The 21346-nt window shown below is 49.5% G+C and overlaps 1 protein-coding gene across 2 annotated transcripts in view; it reads left to right on the top strand.

Annotated features, from left to right (window-relative positions):
* Window positions 1-21346, top strand: part of LOC126531997 (cell adhesion molecule Dscam1-like) — a 296924-nt gene that overhangs the window by 267939 nt on the left and 7639 nt on the right. For both annotated transcript variants that reach the window (XM_055070830.2, XM_055070829.2), the window contains exons 28-35: window positions 4702-4971; window positions 5620-5931; window positions 8575-8748; window positions 14630-14821; window positions 15450-15529; window positions 15624-15690; window positions 16891-17052; window positions 21148-21247. In XM_055070830.2, coding sequence (XP_054926805.1) covers window positions 4702-4971; window positions 5620-5931; window positions 8575-8748; window positions 14630-14821; window positions 15450-15529; window positions 15624-15690; window positions 16891-17052; window positions 21148-21247 — 1357 coding nt within the window. The remainder of the gene's footprint in view (window positions 1-4701; window positions 4972-5619; window positions 5932-8574; window positions 8749-14629; window positions 14822-15449; window positions 15530-15623; window positions 15691-16890; window positions 17053-21147; window positions 21248-21346) is intronic.

Here is a 21346-nt window from a genome sequence, read left to right as displayed (position 1 = left end):
GAGGGCAGAACGCAATAGCACCGGTAAAAAGATATTCTGGCGCGTGTCCACGTATCCAGGATTGTCAACAGAATACGGATCCATGCGCTGTCTGTCATATCCCGTATGTTGTTCTCTGACCTTAGGACCTATTCATTTACAATCATCACAAGTGCCGCGACACGGTAACACGAGAGAGTATAAAGAAAACACACACACACAGTGCCGCCATAAGGACGAAGCAATGAATGCGCTGGCAACATGTCAGAATAATACACGCAGTGAAATACTCGCAGCTGTAGTGAACTGAAATGAATTCTGGGGTTTTACGTGTCAAAACCACTATTTGATTACGAGGCGCACACCGCAGTGGGGGACTCCGGATTAATTTTGACCACCAGGGGATCTTCAACGTGCACCCAACCCACGGGACACGGGTGTTCGTGTTTGGATACTTGCGCAAAAGAGACGCGTCGTGCGCGTCAGCCTTGCCGGCACGCTGTTCCTCGCATGCGCAGAGTCAACGCAGCCGGCCCCAAAGAAGTAGACCAGCTCTGCCAAGGTGCTCCGGCGTCGCGCGGCGAAGCCGACAGCAGCTCTGCCAAGGTGCTCCGGCGTCGCGCGGCGAAGCCGACAGCAAAGGAGGGGGCGAAAAGCAAGAGGCAGGAAATGCATTTCGTGCATGCGTCGCCTTCTCCTAAACAATAGCAGGCGAATCCCCGACGGGCGCGTCGCTAAAAGCAGCGCCGGGGCGGCCCGTGACGTAGGCGGACGACGTTCTACGGTGAAAGAAACTAAAGAGAGGACAGGCAAAGAAACGTAGAAAGAAAAGGATGCCCTGTTTCCGAGCAGTCGGGGTAAGGAAGGCCGGGAATCGGCTGAGAAAGACGTAAAGGGCGTAGAATGCCAATGCAAAAAGAGAGATGCCGCGAGTAGGGGAGGAGGAGGAGGTGGAGGAGAAACAGTGGCAGCTGGCGGCGCAACGAGACCGTTACGCCAAGATGTGGCCGCGACGCGCATGGCGCGACGATTTCTGCGCGCCGCCGGGAGTGAGACCCGCACGAAAGGAGGAGGGGAGGGGGAAAGGGGAGCAGAGGTAGGTGCTCCGCGAACGGAGGCGAGCCAGCGGGGCGGCGAGGCGAGGAGGAAAGGGGAAAATGTGCATTGGGAAGTAAACAAAACGACGGCCGCGGAGGCGAAGGCGAAAGAAATACGCATACGGCGCATCAATCCTAAAGCCGAGAAGAAGCGAAGAAGGGCAACGCGGGGAAAAACTCTCGAGTGGAAAAACCTGCGGGCGAGATCGACGGCTGCCGACGGGGGCGCAGACAGCGGCGCGAATGAGCGACGACACGGAAGAAGCTTGGTAGAAGGAAGGAAGAAAAAACAAGAAAGAAAGAAAGAAAGAAAGAAAGAAAGAAAGCACGGAAAGAAGAAACGTCGTGGATGAAAGAAAAAGAAAGAAGCTTGTCCAGATGCCGAATAAATATGTGTTCATCGATTCCAGCCGGCGCGGGGTATTGCGGTGAGGGAAGGGAAGAGGCGGCATTTCGGGACAAATAAAAACGAAAAAAAGAAATATACGAGGCGGGGTTGAGAGAAGGGAGCTGCGGGAAGTTGGCGGGGAAAAGTCGTTTTAAACAAAGAAAACAGAAATGACGAGAAGAACGTAAAGGGCGGAAAGCGGTTTGGGGGGGAGGGGAGGGGGCGCCGAAAATAACGCGAGTATGACAGAAAACGGAATAAAATACGATTTTGATTTCTCGGTGCGCGGAAAACGGCCGAGACGGCAAAAGGTGGGAGGGGCTGTTTCCGAAGCCCAGAGCCCGGAAAGGAACCGTGCGAGGCACGTAAGCGGGCTTTCGGGGACAGTGGAAAGCCCTGAGAGCGTGCTTGCTTCTTATTTTTCTCTCTCACTTTCTTTTTTTACGTCACACTGAGCCGAACACTGTTATTGTTTCTGCGCGCCTCAAACCAACCTTCGTACGCCTTCCCACAGGCCAGCGTTCTCCTCTTTGCAAATCGTGGCACGCTTCCCACTTCTTGCTTCTCGTTCAAACTGACGAGCTCCCGCGCACAGGCGCGCACGAAGTTATTCGGAGGTGCGATGCATGTCGGCCCCTTCTATTTCCGCCTGCTCCTCCCCCCTCGAGTTCCACCCTCTGCGACGGGAGGCGTGCTTCAAAACGGGATAACAGGTCTGGCCATTACGAAGTCACATCGGAGTTTGTAAACAAACGAGCAAAAGAGATTCGCAGCCCTCCCCGAAAGGAAGAAAAGTCGGCGAGAACCGTTTCACAAGACGGGTGAATGAAAACTAAGCCTCGTGCAGGGCACGTTTTTCACCGAGGAAAATTCGCTCCCGCAGCAACGTGCTCGGTCCTCACGCCCCCAACCCCTCCCCCTCCGCCTACGCCGTGGCTGCCACCACACGACGGCGTAATCATGAGGGGCCGCAGCACTTGGTGGTTACAGCGCCCTAATTCATGCCGCTATTTCATTGTCGAGTCGACGCCTGACAGCAACACAAGTTTGCCTGTAAGGAGATGCTGAATTGATTCTAGCGTGTCACGTGAGAGTTTACACAAAAAAAAGAGAAAAAGAGGGCAGAAGAAGAAGAGGACAGTTACAGAATAAACGCAAGAACTTTGTTAAACGTGCCAGCCTAGAGCACGCACGGAACTTCGTGGGCGCTTCTTTTAGGCGCAGGAAAGCGTCCCAGGCACTGCCTCAACCACCGTGCCCTCGCGTGTCTGATACGTGCGTGCACGAGAAAAGACGTCCGGAAAGTTTGCCGCGTCTCGCGTAAAATGCGTATTCAAAGCATGAACTGAAAATAATTGGGGCAATTTCGCTGCCTTCGGGTCTTTCATTTGTGCTGTTGAGAGATGTACGCTTCCACTTCCAGCATTATTGAGCAGAACGCATCATTTGTCTTGTCGCATATCAATCCACAAACAAAAGAATATTAACGTTTCTTGCGGCGTTATCAGTCCAGCAATATCAAAGCGTTTCCTAAACCTAAAAGCAGCTGTTCTTTATCCCGTTTTATGTTCCGAAGAAAATTAAACTGCTTACGCGAAAAGTATCGAAATTTACCACTAGTTTAGCATATGGAATCTGTGAGCGTAGGTGCGAGATTTCTTACTGTATGTAGTGTCAGTGTTCAGCTTATATTGGCGAGACCGTTAGCAATGCCGAAGAAGACCTACAGTCTATCTTGTTGGGCTAGACTCTATGCTAGCTGGTTCGTGAATGACACGGCGAACAGCGCAGACGACAGGACAAGAAAGGCCGAACGCATGCGCGGTGTCCCTTCTTTCGTGTCATGTCTTCTGCACCTTTTTTTTTCCCGTGTCTTGCAGTGAAGCGACACCGCAAGGTTTGCAGTCCACAAAATCGCACAAACTCGTGCCGTGCTCAGTGTCAAATTCGTAAAGAAGCGGGGGTGCAAATTCACAAAGCTCGTCGTTCCTCAGTACTCTCTGCCCGTAGCCTTCGCTAATGAAATGTACAGCTAAGTCATCAACATCATCCGCCAGTTCATGTCCAATGAAGGAAAAAGGTCTCTCTCAGCGATCTCCAATGAGGAACGTCTCGCACAAACTGACCCCATCTTGATTAGATCACGATTCATGATCGTGTACAGCGTCATGATTCGCTGAAATTTTCGATTAGCATCAATTATAGCGCAGGGGGCTTTTTGCAAACACGGGCGCAGATGTTAAGTGGGCCGCCGTCATAGCAAGTCAGATGGAGAATATTTATTTCTAGGGGACACAGAGAGGCAGGCCAGAGCTAACACGCCCTAGCCTTACAGCTCTGCAGTAGGAAAGGAAGAAGAAAAAGATAGATGAGGGTTGATGATGACACAGAACAGAGACGCGTAAAGATAAGCTCACCGCCACCATGCAAGTTGGGCATGCAAGCAGAGAGCGTTGTTTTGAAAAGTGGCGGTTTCCGGCAACTTGTTTGTTCACTGTCAAAGCTAACTGCCTCGCAGATAGCGCCTCGAGCGGGTAGAAGTTATACTTGACCATTAAAGAAACTAACCACCCTCTCGCACGAGCTCACCGCTAACTCGCCACTTAAATGCGATGTACGTTTAAAGAGACGTGCATTTATCGCGTCCCTGCAAGCATCTGTGCCGGCTTGCGAAGGATTAAAAAAAATGTAACGCGATGCGTGTGTGTCACGTGATGAGCAGCACGTCTTCGTGCATGTGTATTTGTGCAAATGAAGCCTGTTTTTCTGTTTGTTTTTTTTTTCAAGAACTTTTCCGAGTACAATAATAAAGTGTGCGATTATAACTACTTATGAATGTTTTTGTTTCTTCTTATTCTTCCCGCACTGATAATGGTCCCTGCGCACATTGCAAACCTCTTATTCCGAACTATACATTTGCTGGTTCGCGCATTCTCTGAATGCTGTGCATTTAACAGGTAAAACTAAACCGAGTCGCGTTACGTTACCACGTGCAACCAGCTGCTAGAGAACGATGCACAGAGCTGGAATGCACTCCAGTGTAAAGTGAACGACGTCGCTGATCCTTTCTGGTGGCACAAATGCGGTACATACAGCGAATAGTGTTAGCACGGTTTTATTGACATATATTAGCTCTTCTAGCACTTTCTTAACACTGCGAAATTGGGACCACCGAAACTTATTTCTTTCGCTCACTCAATCACTCACTCATTCTGGTGCACGCACTCGCTATTCAAGAGTACGAGGTGCACTACAAGAGGCAGCAGGGCTCCTGGGACCTGGTGCGCGTCGCTCCTCCGCAGCCAAGGCCTGGCGGGGACGCTGCAGCACGAGACACCCCCTCGACGTCCAGGCTGGCCACGGCCACCCACGTCAACGGCAGCTGGTTGGCCCACGAGCTGAGCGGCCTGTCCTGCGGCACGCAGTACCACATCTACGTCGTGGCTGTGGCTGACAGGGGTCGCAGCGAACCCAGCGACACCGTGTTCGCAAGGACGCAGGGAGGAGGTAAAGGAACTTGCGCCTCTCTCTCCCTCCTTCGTCACATGCAAAGTGTCCCCCTTGTGAAAAATTAAAATAGCAAGAATAAAACCCAGGGAAACAGTGCTACCGCTGGTAAACGAATTGTAATGTAAGCTAAAATTAATTGAGGAGAGACGCAAGAATGGAGAGCGACAAGCCCTCACCAAGAGGCTGTTGAAAAGTCAAGGAAGGGACAATAAATAATAGGTGGGAACAGAGCAAGCGACTTTTCGCCCGAGATCTGGCAGTCGCTAGGTTCTTAAAGAAACCACATAGAAACAGCACGCTCCTACGTGCCATCCACGATGAAATTTATGAAAGCGCTGTCGGCGTAGCAGAGGCGTATATCGAGAGCTCTAAGGCAGGCCTTTGCGCTGCTATTGGTTTAATTCGAATAATGACGGTTACGGCAAACTAACCACTCACCTTTCGTGCTGCTAAATGTGAAACGGCTTAAAGAAAACAACATACACAAGCGCAACGCCCGCGGACACGTACACTCAGTGCTATGGTTGCTGTGTCTAGCGTAACCGCACATGGTTTCTGATCCCGTGCTTATTCGTGCCTTTCGCCAGTTATGTGATTTAACTATACCTGGGCAGTAATTTGGCCGCGGATGGCCCACGTACGCAGTACCCACCTCGCCCAAGCGGGAGGCGTTCGTGACGCCCAACGCAAGTTCACTGACCCTTCGTCCGTCCTCCTGGGCGTCCGGTCCGGCCGGCTGCCCCGTGTCGCACCTTGCCGTCGAGTACAGGCCTCGCGACGGCACGGGTCCCTGGACGGTTGCTTCGCGAGCCCTGCAACCTCGCGAGGGCCCCATGACACTGCACCACCTGCGGCCAGACACCTGGTACAACCTGCGCGTCACGGCGCACACCGAGGCCGGCACAACCTCGGCCGAGTACGCCATCCGCACGCTGCCGGCTTCGGCCACTCTTGCAGGTGCGCTCGCCACCACTGTAGGTCGCGTGTATCGATAAACTTTTTATTGTTTTGCTAACCTATAGGAAGCGGCTTATGAAAGGCACTCTGTTCGTAAGAGTTGTTCTCTCTCTCTCTCTTAATTATTATTATAACAAACATCTTAGACTTACACACGGCCTTCAGTGCTACGGTTAAAGGTAAAAGAATCATCTTCAGAACAGCGTGAAAGAAAGGGGCGTACAGAGAAGGGCGACACAAGACAGCACAAAGTTATGACACGAGATGTGTCATATAACCTAGGAGTACAACGCAACCGTTGCAACCTTGAGGTTGCAACGGTTTTTGCTGTTGTTGCTTTACATGCACGGTTATCGCCACCAATTCGAAATCGTCCTTCGCCTCAACGAAAACTTCAGTTAATACAACAGCGATGTCTTGTGTCGCCTTACTGTACGTTCCGTTCTTTCATTCGCGCGGTTCCGAATATGGACCAAAACCAACTCTTACAACTATAAATTCTGCTAAAGGATGCCCGACAGTGACCGTATAGCACCGAACCGTACGGACTGCTCTGTAAATACGAGCCCGGGTCTGGTGGCTTTTCGAGACTGCAGCAAACGTTCGTCAAAGTGTGTAAACGCTAAGGTTTGGGTTTCCTGGAGCATGCAAGAAAGCGTGTTTGCGAGAAAACGCTGCCTGTGCCCCATCATAGTTTGAGCTTACGCTGTTCATTTGTTGAACAGGTCAAGTTGCGAGCCCCTGTTGAACATTCTTTAGACTCATATGCACGTAGCGTACGTACAAAACTGATCACAGTTACAGCAACCTCGCATTAACAAGCACTGCACGTGGTGCCAGATTTTCGAGACCATTCCTTTAGCTTTCCCCTCCATCCACCCTTCGTCATTAGCTGGCGCGCTGCCACGCAGTCATTATCTTAAGATAACTTGTTATTGGGCATCGCACGCATAATGCGAAGACGTGGGTTTGTGCCCCACCTGCGGCCAGCTGCTTTTTCATCCGGTTTCATATCCATTAATTTATTGCTTCTTTTTTTTTCAATTACTAAGTACATGTAATTTCCATTATGCTGTCCTTGGTGTCTTTGTTTGTTGGCTTCTTATGATATGACTAATAAAAAATTGACCGCCCTTCCACTACTGTTGAGAGGGGTGCAAGCGAACAAGTGCAAGTGCATCCGCGGCTCTTCGTTGTAACGCCTCGGCTTTGCGCTCCCTCACGGCGAGGTCGGCACATCGACGACGAGCCCTTTCTCGAGCGAGTTCCCGGTGGCGTTCATCAAACGCCGCGTGTTCTTCGGCCGAACGCACGACGCGCGGCCCGCTCCCGCTGCCGTTGCGTCAACGCAGCCTGCCCTTTGGCAGTAACGAACCAAGCGTGGCCTCCCCATTTGACTGCCGGGATTGAACTGGCGGCTACGGAGGGCGCGTAGCGAGCGAACACGTGATCACACCCTTTCCCCCCTGCGGAAGGAGGGGACACCTGTGATTGGCTCGCGCCTTGCGCTGCGTCTACTTCTTCATGCATATAAAACTCCGCTTTAAAAGGCACGTATGATGAACTGACAGTGGCTGAAACGGTTAGCGTGGTGGTCTCGCAACCCGGATGACATGTTTCGAATCCGCAGCCCGACAAGCAATTTTTGTTCTAGCGCGGCTTGAGCTTTCTCGTACGGCAACACTGACGCCGACAAGAATGAGGTAACGTAAGCTTCGCTTGAAAATCAGGCCCTCGGTTCCCTTTCTTCTCGCTCATTACATAGCAAGGCCTCGAATCCGGCAGCATTAATGCATTCAGATAGCATGTGGGGGCTTATTAACCAGTTACCTTCATTCAAAAACAGTGTCCTGCAGTGGACATCAAATAGGTTGATGATGATGAAAAATGTCACGTACATGTGACGCCTGCGGCAAAAAAGGCTGCTCCAAATCCGCGGTCAAGGCCGTGAGGTGTGGCGCTGGCTAACACTTCCAGGCTTAATTCTAGTAGATAAACATAAATACCCCAGAAACTGGATGGGGAGACGGCACCGCAGTGGCTCAATTGGCATCGCACGCGTAATAGAAAGACATGGGCTTGTGCCCCAGCTGCGGCCTGTCATTTCATCCACCCTCATGAGTTCATCACTTCTTTAATTCAGTTAATAAGTACATGTAAGTTCACCTATGCTGTCCTTGATGTCTTTGTTTGTTGGCCTTTTATCATGTGACTAATAAATGTCGGGCCCTCGGTTTCCTTTCTCTCTGTTCTTGGGCTAGATTGGTTGATAGTTGATAAAGTCATTGTGGCTCAAACAAAAACGAACACAAGAACCGCAAGACCGGACACCACAAGTATCCATCGTGTCCGGTTCTTTGTGTTTGTATTTATTCGTGCTATAATTGCTTTATTAATCCGTCATTATCGCTGATACCGGCCACTTGGCACGACCGCTGATAAGCAAATAATAAAGGCGAGGGAAAAGAATCCTTACAAAATCCGGACCTTCATCCCAACTTCCGCACTGTCGCTGCAACTACCTTCCGGCGGCGTTTGACTGTTATGTTCACACGTGAAGCTGCGAATGGTTGAGCCTTTTCCGCTTGTCGAATGACGTCGAACCTGTTGCCTCTTACCACATATCTTCGGTGCATGTCTCAGGCACCGTCCTCCCCGAGTTGATGGTGGTGAACGGTGGCGGTGGCGCGGACGGCGACTTGCCACTGTTGGTTCCCATCGCCACCTCGCTCAGCTTGGCTCTGGCCGCCGCCACCCTGGTGCTGGGCTACGTCTGCTGCAGGAGGCGTGCGGAGCCTGCCTTCGCCAAGGATCACGGTGAGCGCCATCACGCAAAATGCCCCTCCAGTGACTTGGGGAGTTACACAGATACAATAGTACTTGTGTTCTTACAAGAACAAAAGCGCAATACAAGTGACAAGTGTTCTATAAAGAAACGAAAAGAAACAAACTCATGCTCACCTGTTTCGCGAGCAAGACCGATTTTTCTCAGTGCCGCTCAATTTCAGGAAAAGCACGCTTTACAGGTATATTTAGCAATGGGCAAACGGGTGTAGCTGATATTCTCAGTGTTATTGAGCTGAATGGAGCTGGGCAAATCATGTAATGCGTTAAACCGGTAACTGGTGGTCTATTACAAGTAACAGCATTGGTGGCCAGGAAAGGAAAACAAACGGAGCTGAGTATGGCAGAGTGCATTCGTCGTTTATCAGACATTAAACACTAGCACGGTGGTCGTCGTAATAATGACAATAAATAAATAAATAAATAAATAAATAAATAAATAAATAAATAAATAGATAAATAAATAAATAAATTATGATGACTAATGCGAAAGTTTCACTAACCACTGTTGCGCTGTTGGCTAGCGAAAGCAAAAGCAGTAAAGGTACAAAATAAAATGAAATTATTTCCTACGTGTGGATTTCTCTTTTTGCAGGCTGGTCTTGCCAATAGAATCGTTGAGCTTAAACCTCCTCAAAGAATATATTGGCAAGACCAGCCTGCACTAGTTCACTTGGTCGTTCTCTGAGCATATGATTTCCTTTTTCGTCACACGCATCTAGAGTAGCAAGCTAGGTATGCCACCAGGCAAAGCTCTCCAGGATTCGTTAAGGAGCCCTCGCTCTTCAATACCAAACCTCCTAGACTAGTCCTGGCGAAAAAATCTCGTGTAGACTTGTGATCGATGGATTAAATATGATACCTTACTGTTGTAATATCCCGTGTATTGATTTACTCTTTTTATATATAAGTCACACCACAAGTTGTAATATGACGCCTATGTTCGGTCGAAATAATTTTTCTTTCTGTTTTCAGCGTCACTATTTATTGGTTGCTAGTGATTTTACTTGTGCTGCAAATCGCGGATTTATTGGACACCCGCACTTTATCAGACCGTAAGTGAAATACAAAACCTGAAGAACGTGATTCGATCTAGATATTTCATTCAAGGACACCCGTGCTTACCTGTTTGACGAGTAAGGGCGCCTTCCCTGAGTACGACTCGCTTTCAGAAAAAGCACGCTTTACAGGCAATGCCTAGGTAATGTCATTACAGATTGTAATGTGTATGTTCGCTCGAAATAATTTTAACGCGACAGCGTTAAGGAGCTCGTGTCGCAGAAAAGCCGGTGTCGTTGGTGTCGGCAGCGTCGGCCGTGAGCGATAAATACCGGAAGGCACTTCGTGAATAAAGAACAACTTGCAAGATGGGCTGGGTGGGAATCGAACCTGGGTCTCCAGAGTGTGAGGCGGAGACGCTACCACTCAGCCACGAATTCGATGATTCAAAGCGGGATAAAAGCGCCTCTAGTGAATGCGGTGTTGCCTTAGAAACGTGCCGTAGAAACTTATACTGCGGTGTATATCGGTAATTATGATGTAAATTACAGAAGTCGCAGTTACAAGAGTAGCGAAGTGCGTTTCCGCTACATTTCTTCTGCGCTCTGCGCACACGTAGAGCCACCTTGCGGCAAACACAGAAGACCATCTCCTCGCAATGTGCGGCGCTGCCCGACACGTCACGCCATTCGCCCGCTTCTCCCCTTCGTGCCGTGCGGGGACCGGTGCGATGATGCCCAATACCCTTGCGTTTAATAAGTTTTCTCGCTCTCTCCCCTTCCAACTTCCAGCGTGCGTCACTCGAACCCTCGTGTTTAGGCGAGGCAGCTCCTCTTTCCGCTCACAGCGCGATGCCTAGGTGCAGCGTCCGATGTGGGACGCCTCTGCCATGATCGCTGCGCCGTAGCGCGTCTGATGGGAAAGCGTCCCCTGCGATGTGTGCCGAGCTGCTTCCGAGGAGTCATGCGTCTGCGTGGTGCTCCCAAGCGAGATAGAGGACGATCCCATCGAGGCGTCAGCCCCATGATCGCGTCCGCCTTAATGGCGCGTCGCAGCCCGGCTGTCAGTGCCGATCACGACGTTTGGCGCGCGTAGATCGTTTCTCCCTCCGAGACACCGAGTTCTTTGGTTCGTTCCGCTTGCTCAGGCGCACGTTTCGTTGCCGCGCTGAACGCAGCGTGTGACTCAAGAGCATGCCGAGCGAATGAGTGGGCGGTGCGAACGGGGTGCGATAACGCTATCGCGTTCCACTCTTGAAGGCGAAGCTGAAGCGTCCTCCAACTTCTTCTTTCCGTTTTCAGCGTCACAATTTATTGGTTGCTACTGATCTTACTTGTGCTGCAAATCGCGGATTTATTGGACACCCGCACTATATAAGACCGTAAGTGAAATACAAAACCTGAAGAACGTGATTCGATCTGGACACTTCATTCAAGGACACCCCTGCTCACCTGTTTGACGAGTAAGGGCGCTTTCCCTGAGTACGACTTGCTTTCAGAAAAAGCACGCTTTACAGGCAATGCCAAGGTAATGTCATTACAGATTGTAATGTGAGGTGTATGTTCGGTCGAAATAATTTTTCTTTCCGTTTTCAGCGTCACAATTTATTGTTTGCTACTGATCTTACTTGTGCTGATTTACTCGCTGATTTATTGGACACCCGCACTATATCAGACCGTAAGTGAAATACAAAACCTGAAGAGCGTGATTCGATCTGGACACTTCATTCAAGGACACCCCTGCTCACCTGTTTGAAGAGTAAGGGCGCTTTCCCTGAGCACGACTCGCTTTCAGAAAAAGCACGCTTTACAGGCAATGCCAAGGTAATGTCATTACAGATTGTAATGTGAGGTGTATGTTCGGTCGAAATAATTTTAACGCGACAGCGTTAAGGAGCTCGTGTCGCAGAAAAGCCGGTGTCGTCGGCGTCGGCGGCGTTGGCCATGAGCGATATATCCCAGCAGGCACTTCATGAATAAAAAACAACTTGCAAGATGGGCTGGGTGGGAATCGAACCAGGGTCTCCGGAGTGTGAGACGGAGACGTTACCACTGAGCCACGAGTTCGATACTTCAAAGCGGTACAAAAGCACCTCTAGTGAACGCGGTGTTGTCTTAGAAACTAGCTGTTTCTAAGGCTCAGGCGTGCGTCGCTGCTCAGGCGCACATTTCGTTGTCGCGCCGAACGCTGCGTTGCTCGACGCTCACCGCGTCCGATGCGGGGCGCGTAGTCGCTGCGCCGTAGCCCATTGTCTTACACCCCTTCGCGGGTCGACGGGAACGCTGTCGCGTTCCACTCTTGAAGGCGAAGCTTAAGCGTCCTCCAATTTTTTCTTTCCGTTTTCAGCATCACAATTTATTGGTTGCTACTGATCTTACTTGTGCTGCAAATCGCGGATTTATTGGACACCCGCACAATATCAGACCATACGTTAAATACGAGGGAGAGAGATTGGATTTATTGATAGGAAAGACAGAGAGGTCGACCTGAGCTAGTGCGCTCTAGTCTGCTACTCTGCACTGGGGAAGAGGGAAGGGGAGTGAAAGTACTGGGATGGATGATGATGATAAGAGAAGTGATGAGTGCTTATGTACATGAGACAGTTGTCTTGCTAGAGCCGCTCGTCGAGCTTGGTGTCCTGCAGAAACTTCAGCAATACTTTTGTTGCACGTATTGAAGTTGCAGTGCCAGGCCATGGGCCGAGGATAGCTTCTTCCGACAGTGGTTGCCTGCCAACGCTGGCTAAGAAACTTTCTAACGTCCTTCGCTCCAGCATATATGCTGGGCAGTCGCACAGTAGGTGTTGCAGTGTTTCAGGCGTCTGGCAGTGATCACAATCAGGGCTGTTCGATTGGCCGATAAGGTGTGCGTAGCGATGGGTGAAAGCAACGCCGAGCCGAATCCTGTGTAACAGTGATGTTTTGCTCCGTGTAAGCTTCGGGGGAAACAGAATTTACCGTCTGGGTCAATCATGTGTAGACGTCTGTGAATGTGGTTATAGTGGGCTCTGTAAGCTTTTGTAAGGTCCTGCATGAGTGCCTTAATCGTGGAGTTGGTGTCAGGTTGCGAGTAGGCAATCCGTACTTCATCAGAGGAAGAGGACGCCGATCTTGCCTCACTGTGAGCGAGTTCATTGCCAAAAACACCACAATGACTAGGTACCCATTGAAAGGTGATCACGTGGCCACTTAACTCGGCACTGTGATGAAGTTCGACGATTTCCAGCACGAGCAGGTAGCATGGTCCTTTCTTTAAAAAACATTTTAGCGCCTGTAGCGCTGATTTGGCATCGCACAATATCGTCCATTTATGAGGTGTCTGCGTTCTCATAAAACGGACAGCCTCCCGTATTCCCACAAGTTCCGCAGCCGTAGATGTCGATTTGTGGTCTAATCTAAATCGTTGAGTAATTCCAAGTTGTGGGATGACAAATGCGGCCGTTGTGGCAGATGGCGTGACCGAACCATCGGTATATACTTGTACAGCCCCACTATATAATGTAAATATATGGGACAGGGTGAGCTGTTTCAAGCCAATGGAGGAAACGTGAGATTTCTTCATGATTCCGGGTATCTGAAGCCTCACTAGTGGTCTTGGCAATGTCCATGGAGGTGTTGCGGGAATATCGGTGGCCTGGAATCTTGCAGGTATAATACTTGCGTCATATGCAATAGCTTTAGAAAAACCACAGTCAAGGTTGGTGCTTGGAAGTGTTGACAGTGGATGGTGTGGGGTGTCTGGTTAGCAGGCGAAGATAGGTTCGCACAGGTTCACAAGACCTGTATATGTCGATTGGACAAGCCCGTGCTTCCGCTATTGTGCCCTTGGTTGACGTGCAGCGTGGCAAGCCAAGACATATCCGTAGTGCTTGTGCCTGAAGGCTCTCCAGCGTGCGTATACAAGATGACCCCATGTTAGATAACACAGGCATGCTGTAGCGTATGTAGCCCACAAAAAGTGCCTGGTACACTTGGAGCAAACTTCGCTCAGAGGGGCCCCATCTCAGTCCTGATATTACACGAAGAACGTGTATGAAGTTGGTCAGTTTAGCCCTAAGCGCAGTAACATGTTTGGTCCAAGAAAGACTGCGGTCTATTATCACGCCAAGAAATCTGTGGTGGGTGACTAAAGGGAGCACCGTTCCGTCGACAACGATTGGATAATTTGACATTGATTTGCGCGTGAATGCCATGACCGCACACTTAGTTGCTGAGAGTTGCAGGTCTCTACGGCGCAAGTACTTCGCCGTTATGGTAACCGCACGTTGAAGCCTCGCACGCACTTGTGGACGTGTGACCCCAGATGACCAAATACAGATATCATCCGCGTACGTACTGATACGCACTGTTTCAGGTAGCTCGTCTGCAAGGCCCACCAGTATGATATTGAATAATACTGGGCTAAGGACACCACCCTGCGGAACACCCCTGCGAACGTCATGTCTATCAGTCTCGCCATCCGAAGTGGACATGAAGATGGTGCGGCCACTGAGGTAACTCTGCAGCCATGCATACATCCGGCTACCAACTCCGATATCCTTAAGCGCCCGAAGAATCGAATGGTGGAAAACGTTGTAGTGAAATACAAAACCTGAAGAACGTGATTCGATCTGGACACTTCATTCAAAGACACCCGTGCTCACCTATTTCATGAGTAAGGGCGCTTTCCCTAAGTACGACTCGCTTACAGAAAAAGCACGCTTTACAGGTAGCCTTCACGCATACTTTCGAACACGTTGTGCAGCGGCCAACCTACGTAAGAAGCTCCTCAATATAACAGAACATGCAAATATCTCTCTGTCTAATTTGCACGCTTCGTAGGTCAACAATCGCAGTACCCTTTTTTATTTCGACAGAGGGCCACCCAGCGGGAGGAGGCGGCCGCAGTGCCAGCAATGACACCCTTGCCGAGTCGGCGCTAGTAAAGCGTTCCAGCATCGACAACGTCCTCTCGACGCTCACGTCAGCGTCCGGCCGCCAGGGCTCGTCCTGCCTGGCCTCACCGGGACGCCATTCCGTGGTCGCGCCCGCAGCCACGCCCACGCAAGGTACGTGAGAGGCATTTTTTACACGACTGTGGCGCATTCCTGTGGTCTGGTCACCCTCGAAGACACGATGTTTGAGCTAGACGGACTACCCCATTCGCGAACCATACTCGACTCGACGTTTCTCGTTTAAGACTGCACTGAGCAGAGGGCAATGTAGTCCAGACTTATGTAATCAGTGGGTTCGAAAAAATCTACTCAGTGATTCCTTCGGTAATATTTTGCAATCACGCGCTACCAGGGGGGTGTCAAATACCATAGTGCTGTCTTTCAAGCAACTCCTCTCTCAGGAGCAGCCGAGAAACGTTCTTCAAGAGCAGTGACTGCTTTTGGTGAGTGGCTGCACTGCACTCCAATTAACGAAATCAAGGTGGAGATTCAAGCCAAGGCTCGTTTCTGAATTACGAGGTTACGGGCGCAAGTAAGCGATAGAACGCAGGAAGACAGAGCAACCAAATTAAATAAATGGCCATGAGAAGTGAACAGCGCTATCACTAAGCAACATGAGACTGGGTTGGATAGAATTACTGGACTATGCTTCTCGCCTGCCGGCCAATATTGCCACAAACTCCGACAACTGTACCCGATACTTGTGGGAAGCGCCAACTATGACGGCTTTCTTCTTTTTCAGGTTCAATTGATGACATATCAGGGTATGCACCGTTTCCAGAAACTCAAATAAAGTCCAGAATAGTGCTCAAGAAAACGCAGGTAAGCTGTCTGGCGTTTAAAAAAAGACGACCGAGCGCTAATTATGTCCACAATTAATAAAGGCGTCTAACCATACTTTTCTTTCTTTTCGCAGGAACAACCTGTGGCAAATACAAGAACGAAGAGGCCGTTTTCAATACATAATCTCGCTGGCAATGATGGTAAGCGGAGAGCTTGAAACCATTTAACGTCGCGATTGTTCTGTGTAAGAAATAGCCAGAGTTACATTTATCACGAACCTTCTGAAAGTGATCGGCCTCTTTAATTGAAGACAGTGAGTGCTAGCTGTATGAATTATTTAAAATTTAAAGCAGATACATCTTGAGAGCCTGTATCCTGATGGTAAAGTAGCTCGAATGACATTGTTTACTTTCAGCGGACTTCCAGCGGCGCTCCTTTACAAGTAAAGTCGTTGAAATTGAGGTACCCCTTTGGTTGAGCTCTTATGCTGTGTACTGAAAGCCAATTCGAATTCGATTTGCACGAAGAAAAGTCATTTGAATATGCAAATTAAATTAAGAGGCTGATCTGTCAGAGTGTGTGTGCTCTGTTCGTAGGCTATCAACACTAGAGGAGAAATTATTAGTGCCACTTCTGTCCTTGCTCTACATATTTTCTACACTTGTGCGAAAAGCAATTTGAAAACGTTTATCCGGCTGTTTACTCTCTCCCCCTCTTTCTCTCAACTTCCGACCTTGTATTGGACCAGCCATATTCTTGTACTGTTTAATAGCCTTGTTGCATAGGTCACAAAGTAATGAAATATTTTCAACAATGTTTCTTAATCGCCATAACATCAGATGTAACCTTGTTTTCATAATGGCGCACTGCTCTTGGCAAGATATCCATCACGTGCGCCGCACGCGGTCTGTCGACATAGCCCCTGTTACAAAAGCAAGTACGAGTCTAATGTCGAGGAGGTCAAAGACAGGAGACGAAGTTCACTGCCCCTTCCTCGACTATCTAGAGACCGCTTTCTTACCTCAAAACAAAAACACTGAACACAATATGCCTCGGACTTTTTCTTATTCCTCTTAAACGTTGCCAAGTGACGCACGTGTTCTCGAACAAGAAAACTGATAGAGATTAAGTATACACTGTACTTCTTTTCTTTATTTCTGCTGCACTATTGCAGAGAGGTCACGTGATCTTACACTTTCGCGGTACTTAAGTTCCCGTTAATACGATATGTGGAGTTGAACACTACCATTTGATGGCCCATGAAGCCCAGAGAAAGTTAAAACGGCATGTCACGCTCGCTTTCATCGCTGCACTAATTAACAAACCTTTATAGTGTCTTCGTCACGACAAGGCATTGCGTCACCAATTTTTCAAACCCGCTCCGATTCGTGATCCCGCAGATGCACAGAAAGGAGACAAGGGAGCCGAAGCCACCCACACGCCAACAGCACAGTTCAACCACTACGACAACCCAAAAGCGACGAAAGCTGCAGGCTGTACCAAGAAGTGGCAGCACCCGGCCGAGAAAGGCAGTCGGCCCTATGTGATACCACAGGAAAATAGTGAGGGGATCTATCATTTACTTTTATGAGTAAAGTTTTACCCCACTGGGAAAATACTTCCAAGTGATCTTGTCGGAAACACCGAAATCCTGACGGCCTTCAAGATTTCTTATGGGCACGATTCCCAATACCAACACCATTCCTAAAGGTCCGTCAGGACTTTTTGTCGATGCACTCACAACATCAGCACAACTCTTTAAAGTCCCCGAAATTGCTTATGGGCGCACTCCCAACCCCATAACGCTTTTTAAATCAGTGTGCGCAGGCTAGTACTAACGCTGTAACTCAAGAGTTCATGGCTAAGGTCATGAGAAACAATATCAAATGCTCTTGACAAGTCGAAGTATACGGTGTCTAACTGTCTTCTGTTAGCAACAGCGGGTCCTGTAGCATCAAGAAAAGAAATAGGGTTTGTTTCCACAAACCTAACATGACCAAAGTCATCATGGTATGTACTAATCTTATGCTTAAAGAAAAACGACAGATATATAAACATAGCAATTTCAAACACTTTTGCAAACGCGAACTCAACATTTTAAAGCGAAGTTTTCATTGCCTCTTCCTTCGACTTCACTATGGGGCTCTTGCATTGCCCAGGGGGCGCTGCGAAAAAAGTGCTAAAAAGCGCCCTCTGTCCTAAAATGGGTCGTACCGAGCTCGGTCGTCTGCTTCGGAAAGCACGTTTACAATATGGAATCGCCACTTTCGGTTGTGTTGTATCACGGCCTGCAGCGGATATCGGGCGCCGAAGATTTTTTCAGGAGTGGCACGCTGCGTAAAGGCAAGAAATTATGCAGTGCCGAATACGTGTATTCAAGAATTAAGCGGCGAAGTTTTAGCGCGGTGTCAATCGCAAGTGAAGCGAGTCGCGTACGAAGTGGAACTTCAGGTAAGGTTTGCACGCTGCTAGATTCAGGCGCACAAACGCGAGGAAATGCTTGCTATAAATGAATCCACAGCAGCGATAAGCAGACATCATGTGTACGGAACTGCTCGAGCACACGACGGTACGCGCCGCGACGGCAGCGGTCTTTCAGCAAGCCGCGATGTACGAACTGCTCGAGCGCACGATCGTACGCGCCGCGACAGCAGCGGTCTTTCGACATGCCGCGAAACGGCGGGTCTCCTGCAATCTTTGTTGACTGCATGCCGCTAAACAAGTAGTTATGCCTGCGTTGTAGTAGCGGCCATCTGTCCCTTTTAGTAACTGGTAATAACTGATGCAATGCATATGAGCTCGCACGTACGTGCGAATCGCGCTGCAGCGCGAGCTCGTGCGCTGCTCGCTTGATGTAGCTTCTAATGACAACGCTCGAAAATCGATCTGCTGTAATCAATACTATCTTGCTGCGCTGCCTCAACATGCTGGCTTGAGGTCAAGTATGAGCACATTTAACTCTCTAACCTGTGCTGCTCGTAGTGGGGTAGTGAATTGTCACCGAATGAGCCCGGCCATTTGTGGTCATTTGCACACACCTGGGCACTTCACCACTTGGCACCGATCGAATTGTTAATTGTCGCTGTGGCCGGGTTTCGAATCGTGAATCACCAGCCATGCCTGCTGCTATAAGTCGGTCTGCCATCGGGACTGTAGGTGCAAAAGACTGAATTTTAGAACGCAGATCTACAATCAAGCAAGCTTCAAGACAGGTGAAGCAGTCAGCATGGCGCGAAGTTTCGCTTACCCAGCGCGACGAACTGCAGTTATACAGCGCGCCCGACGCTCCGCTTCGTGAGGCCTTTAAGGGAAACGATAGAATCGGATGTTGGGATTCAGGCCTTCTTGTTCATGGCAGCCCACGACGCAGCAGTATCGGCGGTGACGCTTTTTCGATGCTGAGCTAGGTCCCTCCGGATCGGCGTCGCCGATTCCTTCTGCTTCCAGCATTACGTCCCACGGCACACGGAGAGTCCGTTTTCGTTAAACTATAGGCTGCGACTAGCTTGCAGCGTGGTCGACGTGGTCTGTGAGAAGTGACGAGCCTTTTCGCACTCGCAACAGGGCAGAAAAAAGTGAGAATCGACGCAAAACTCGGCCTAGAAACGTGCTTCGCCACAGCCAGGGCTCAATACGACCCAAGCTGGTACGACCCAGATGTCGTTTCCCGCGCCGCCACTAGGCGCCGCTACTATACCTCAAACTCCAGCGCAAGACGCCCATTGCTGCTGCTGCTGCAGCTGGCACGCCACGTCAGGGGTTGGTTGAGAACGTGTATAATGTATATGGCAAAAGAGTGGGAGAGGGTCCTATGAGACCTGTTTAGCGAGAGTTCCCTAGGCATCGCCACAATGCCCTCTGGAGCTCCCTGGCTGTTCTGAATGCCTTCTGGAACTCCCTCGCCGTCGACACAATGCCCTCTGAACGAATGTACTTACGCACGAGGCCCCCGCAAAAGCATTGCAGCTGCTGCAGTGCTTACCTTTGTACCCACGTGCACCAGCCCAGAGAAAATATAGATAGAGTGGTAGAGATGAGGTAGAGAGAGGAGACACAGACTAGGGAAAGCCACCGCCGTCACGAAACGGGTGAATAAACAACGTTGCCATTCTGCAATGGGAGGATCACAAGAGAGGGGAAGGACGCCGTCAAAAAGCATGGCTTGTTTGGGGTCTCATAATAAATGAAACACTAATATAATAGACATATTGCTAAAGTTGCGGATAAATTGGAAAGAAAGTAATGAAAGGTATGGCAATTAAGGCACGTTTCTGCCATTTCTGAAACATGAACACCGTGCAAGTTTGTCCATGCAGTCAACTGACGCAGGGCGTGAAGACGCAGAGCCGCTTTAAAGCACAGCAGTGTCACGGCAGCAATACGCCAAGCAGCCGTCCAGCAAACGAACACTTCAGCCACGATGCGATGCGCAGATTGAGGCAATGACGGTGCTAACCTTGTCGCAGGCTACGAACAATAGCGCACAACAACGCCTCGATCAAACACGTCTCACTGTGCGTTCTGTGTGCTAAGCAGACAAACCTAAGTGGTGTACGCAAGGTGAACACTTAACATCACCTCACGACTATCGCAAGCCGTCAACATCACTGCAAAATATCGTCAATCAACGCAAACAGCACAAAAAGCTTCGCTTACATCGATTCCCGCAGTGCGTGGGATCTGCATAATTATTTTACGGATGCGCTACTAGCACCAACACCAATATGAATGTGTAAGGTCGATCAAGTTTCCTTTACTGACGCTTCCAACACCAATATCACACAAACACAATCAGTGACGGGACAAGAATGCTGCGAAAAATACCTCTCAAAGGAATTGTTATTCCTTTGCCAGACAGACACCGCCGTTCGATTGCCTTTTCGCAGCGCGTGCGTTTTCCCTCGACAACGAGTTGACTTGCATTTTTGCTGTCGCGCGTCTGCACATCACGCAGCTGGCGAAGACCTCGTCATTCTTAAGGCACGCATACCGACGTCTGAGAGTGAACGTCTGCATGACCTACTAGCTGCTATATCACCTAGCAGCGATATTCCTCTGCGGGGTCTTTTTGCCATGTACACCACCGCGTAAATATCTTGAGTACGGCGGAGGGTTGTAACGCAGGCATAGTTTGTTGTTCTCTGTAGCTGTAGCTTACCATTTTCTCGCAGCCTGCCACTGCTACAGCAATTCCACACATACTCCAATTTCCTATGCCCATTCACGCAAGTCCCATAAAAATGTAGCCGCGTTGCCGCCACTGGTGGCGATTGTTATGCGTAAAAGATAGTAACCTTTCTGTGGTTCGCAGCATGATTCGCGGTAGCAATAAAGCAGTGCTCGAAAGGAATCGAATCGAAAAAGGAACTCGAAAAGGAATCGTGTGACAATAAGATGCGAAGCATTTGGTGTGTACTGTAGCGCAAGTAGTACTGCCGACGTGTGAAGCACGATAAATGGCAGTGAATATAGAAAAAAAATAAACACAGCGCACCTATCTGGCTTGCCCTACGATAAGCAGCATCACTCCATTTGCATTCGTTAACAGCAAATCACATTAATGATGCAGTAATTCAAACTTAATCCCTTGTAACAACGAACACTTGCTAGCATCGAATAGTGCAAAAGCTAACTCACCATTCTCTTCTGACACGCAGAGTCCACCCTGGAAATGGAGACTGAAGGAGACGAGTCACCACGGTGGTCACGATCCCGAAGAAGCAACAGTAACTTCGCAAATTCGGGATCCACCATGGTGTGAGTTCGAACTTTTTATGCACAACCATTACGACAGCACCCCGCCTTTGTAATATCCATGTCATTTGTTCCTTCTTTCTTCTTCTACAATTGACCGTG

Source organism: Dermacentor andersoni, chromosome 5, assembly GCF_023375885.2.
Source record: "Dermacentor andersoni chromosome 5, qqDerAnde1_hic_scaffold, whole genome shotgun sequence".
Taxonomy (NCBI): domain Eukaryota; kingdom Metazoa; phylum Arthropoda; class Arachnida; order Ixodida; family Ixodidae; genus Dermacentor; species Dermacentor andersoni.
Note: the sequence above shows the minus strand (reverse complement) of the source record. Positions and strands in the feature narration are given on the sequence as shown.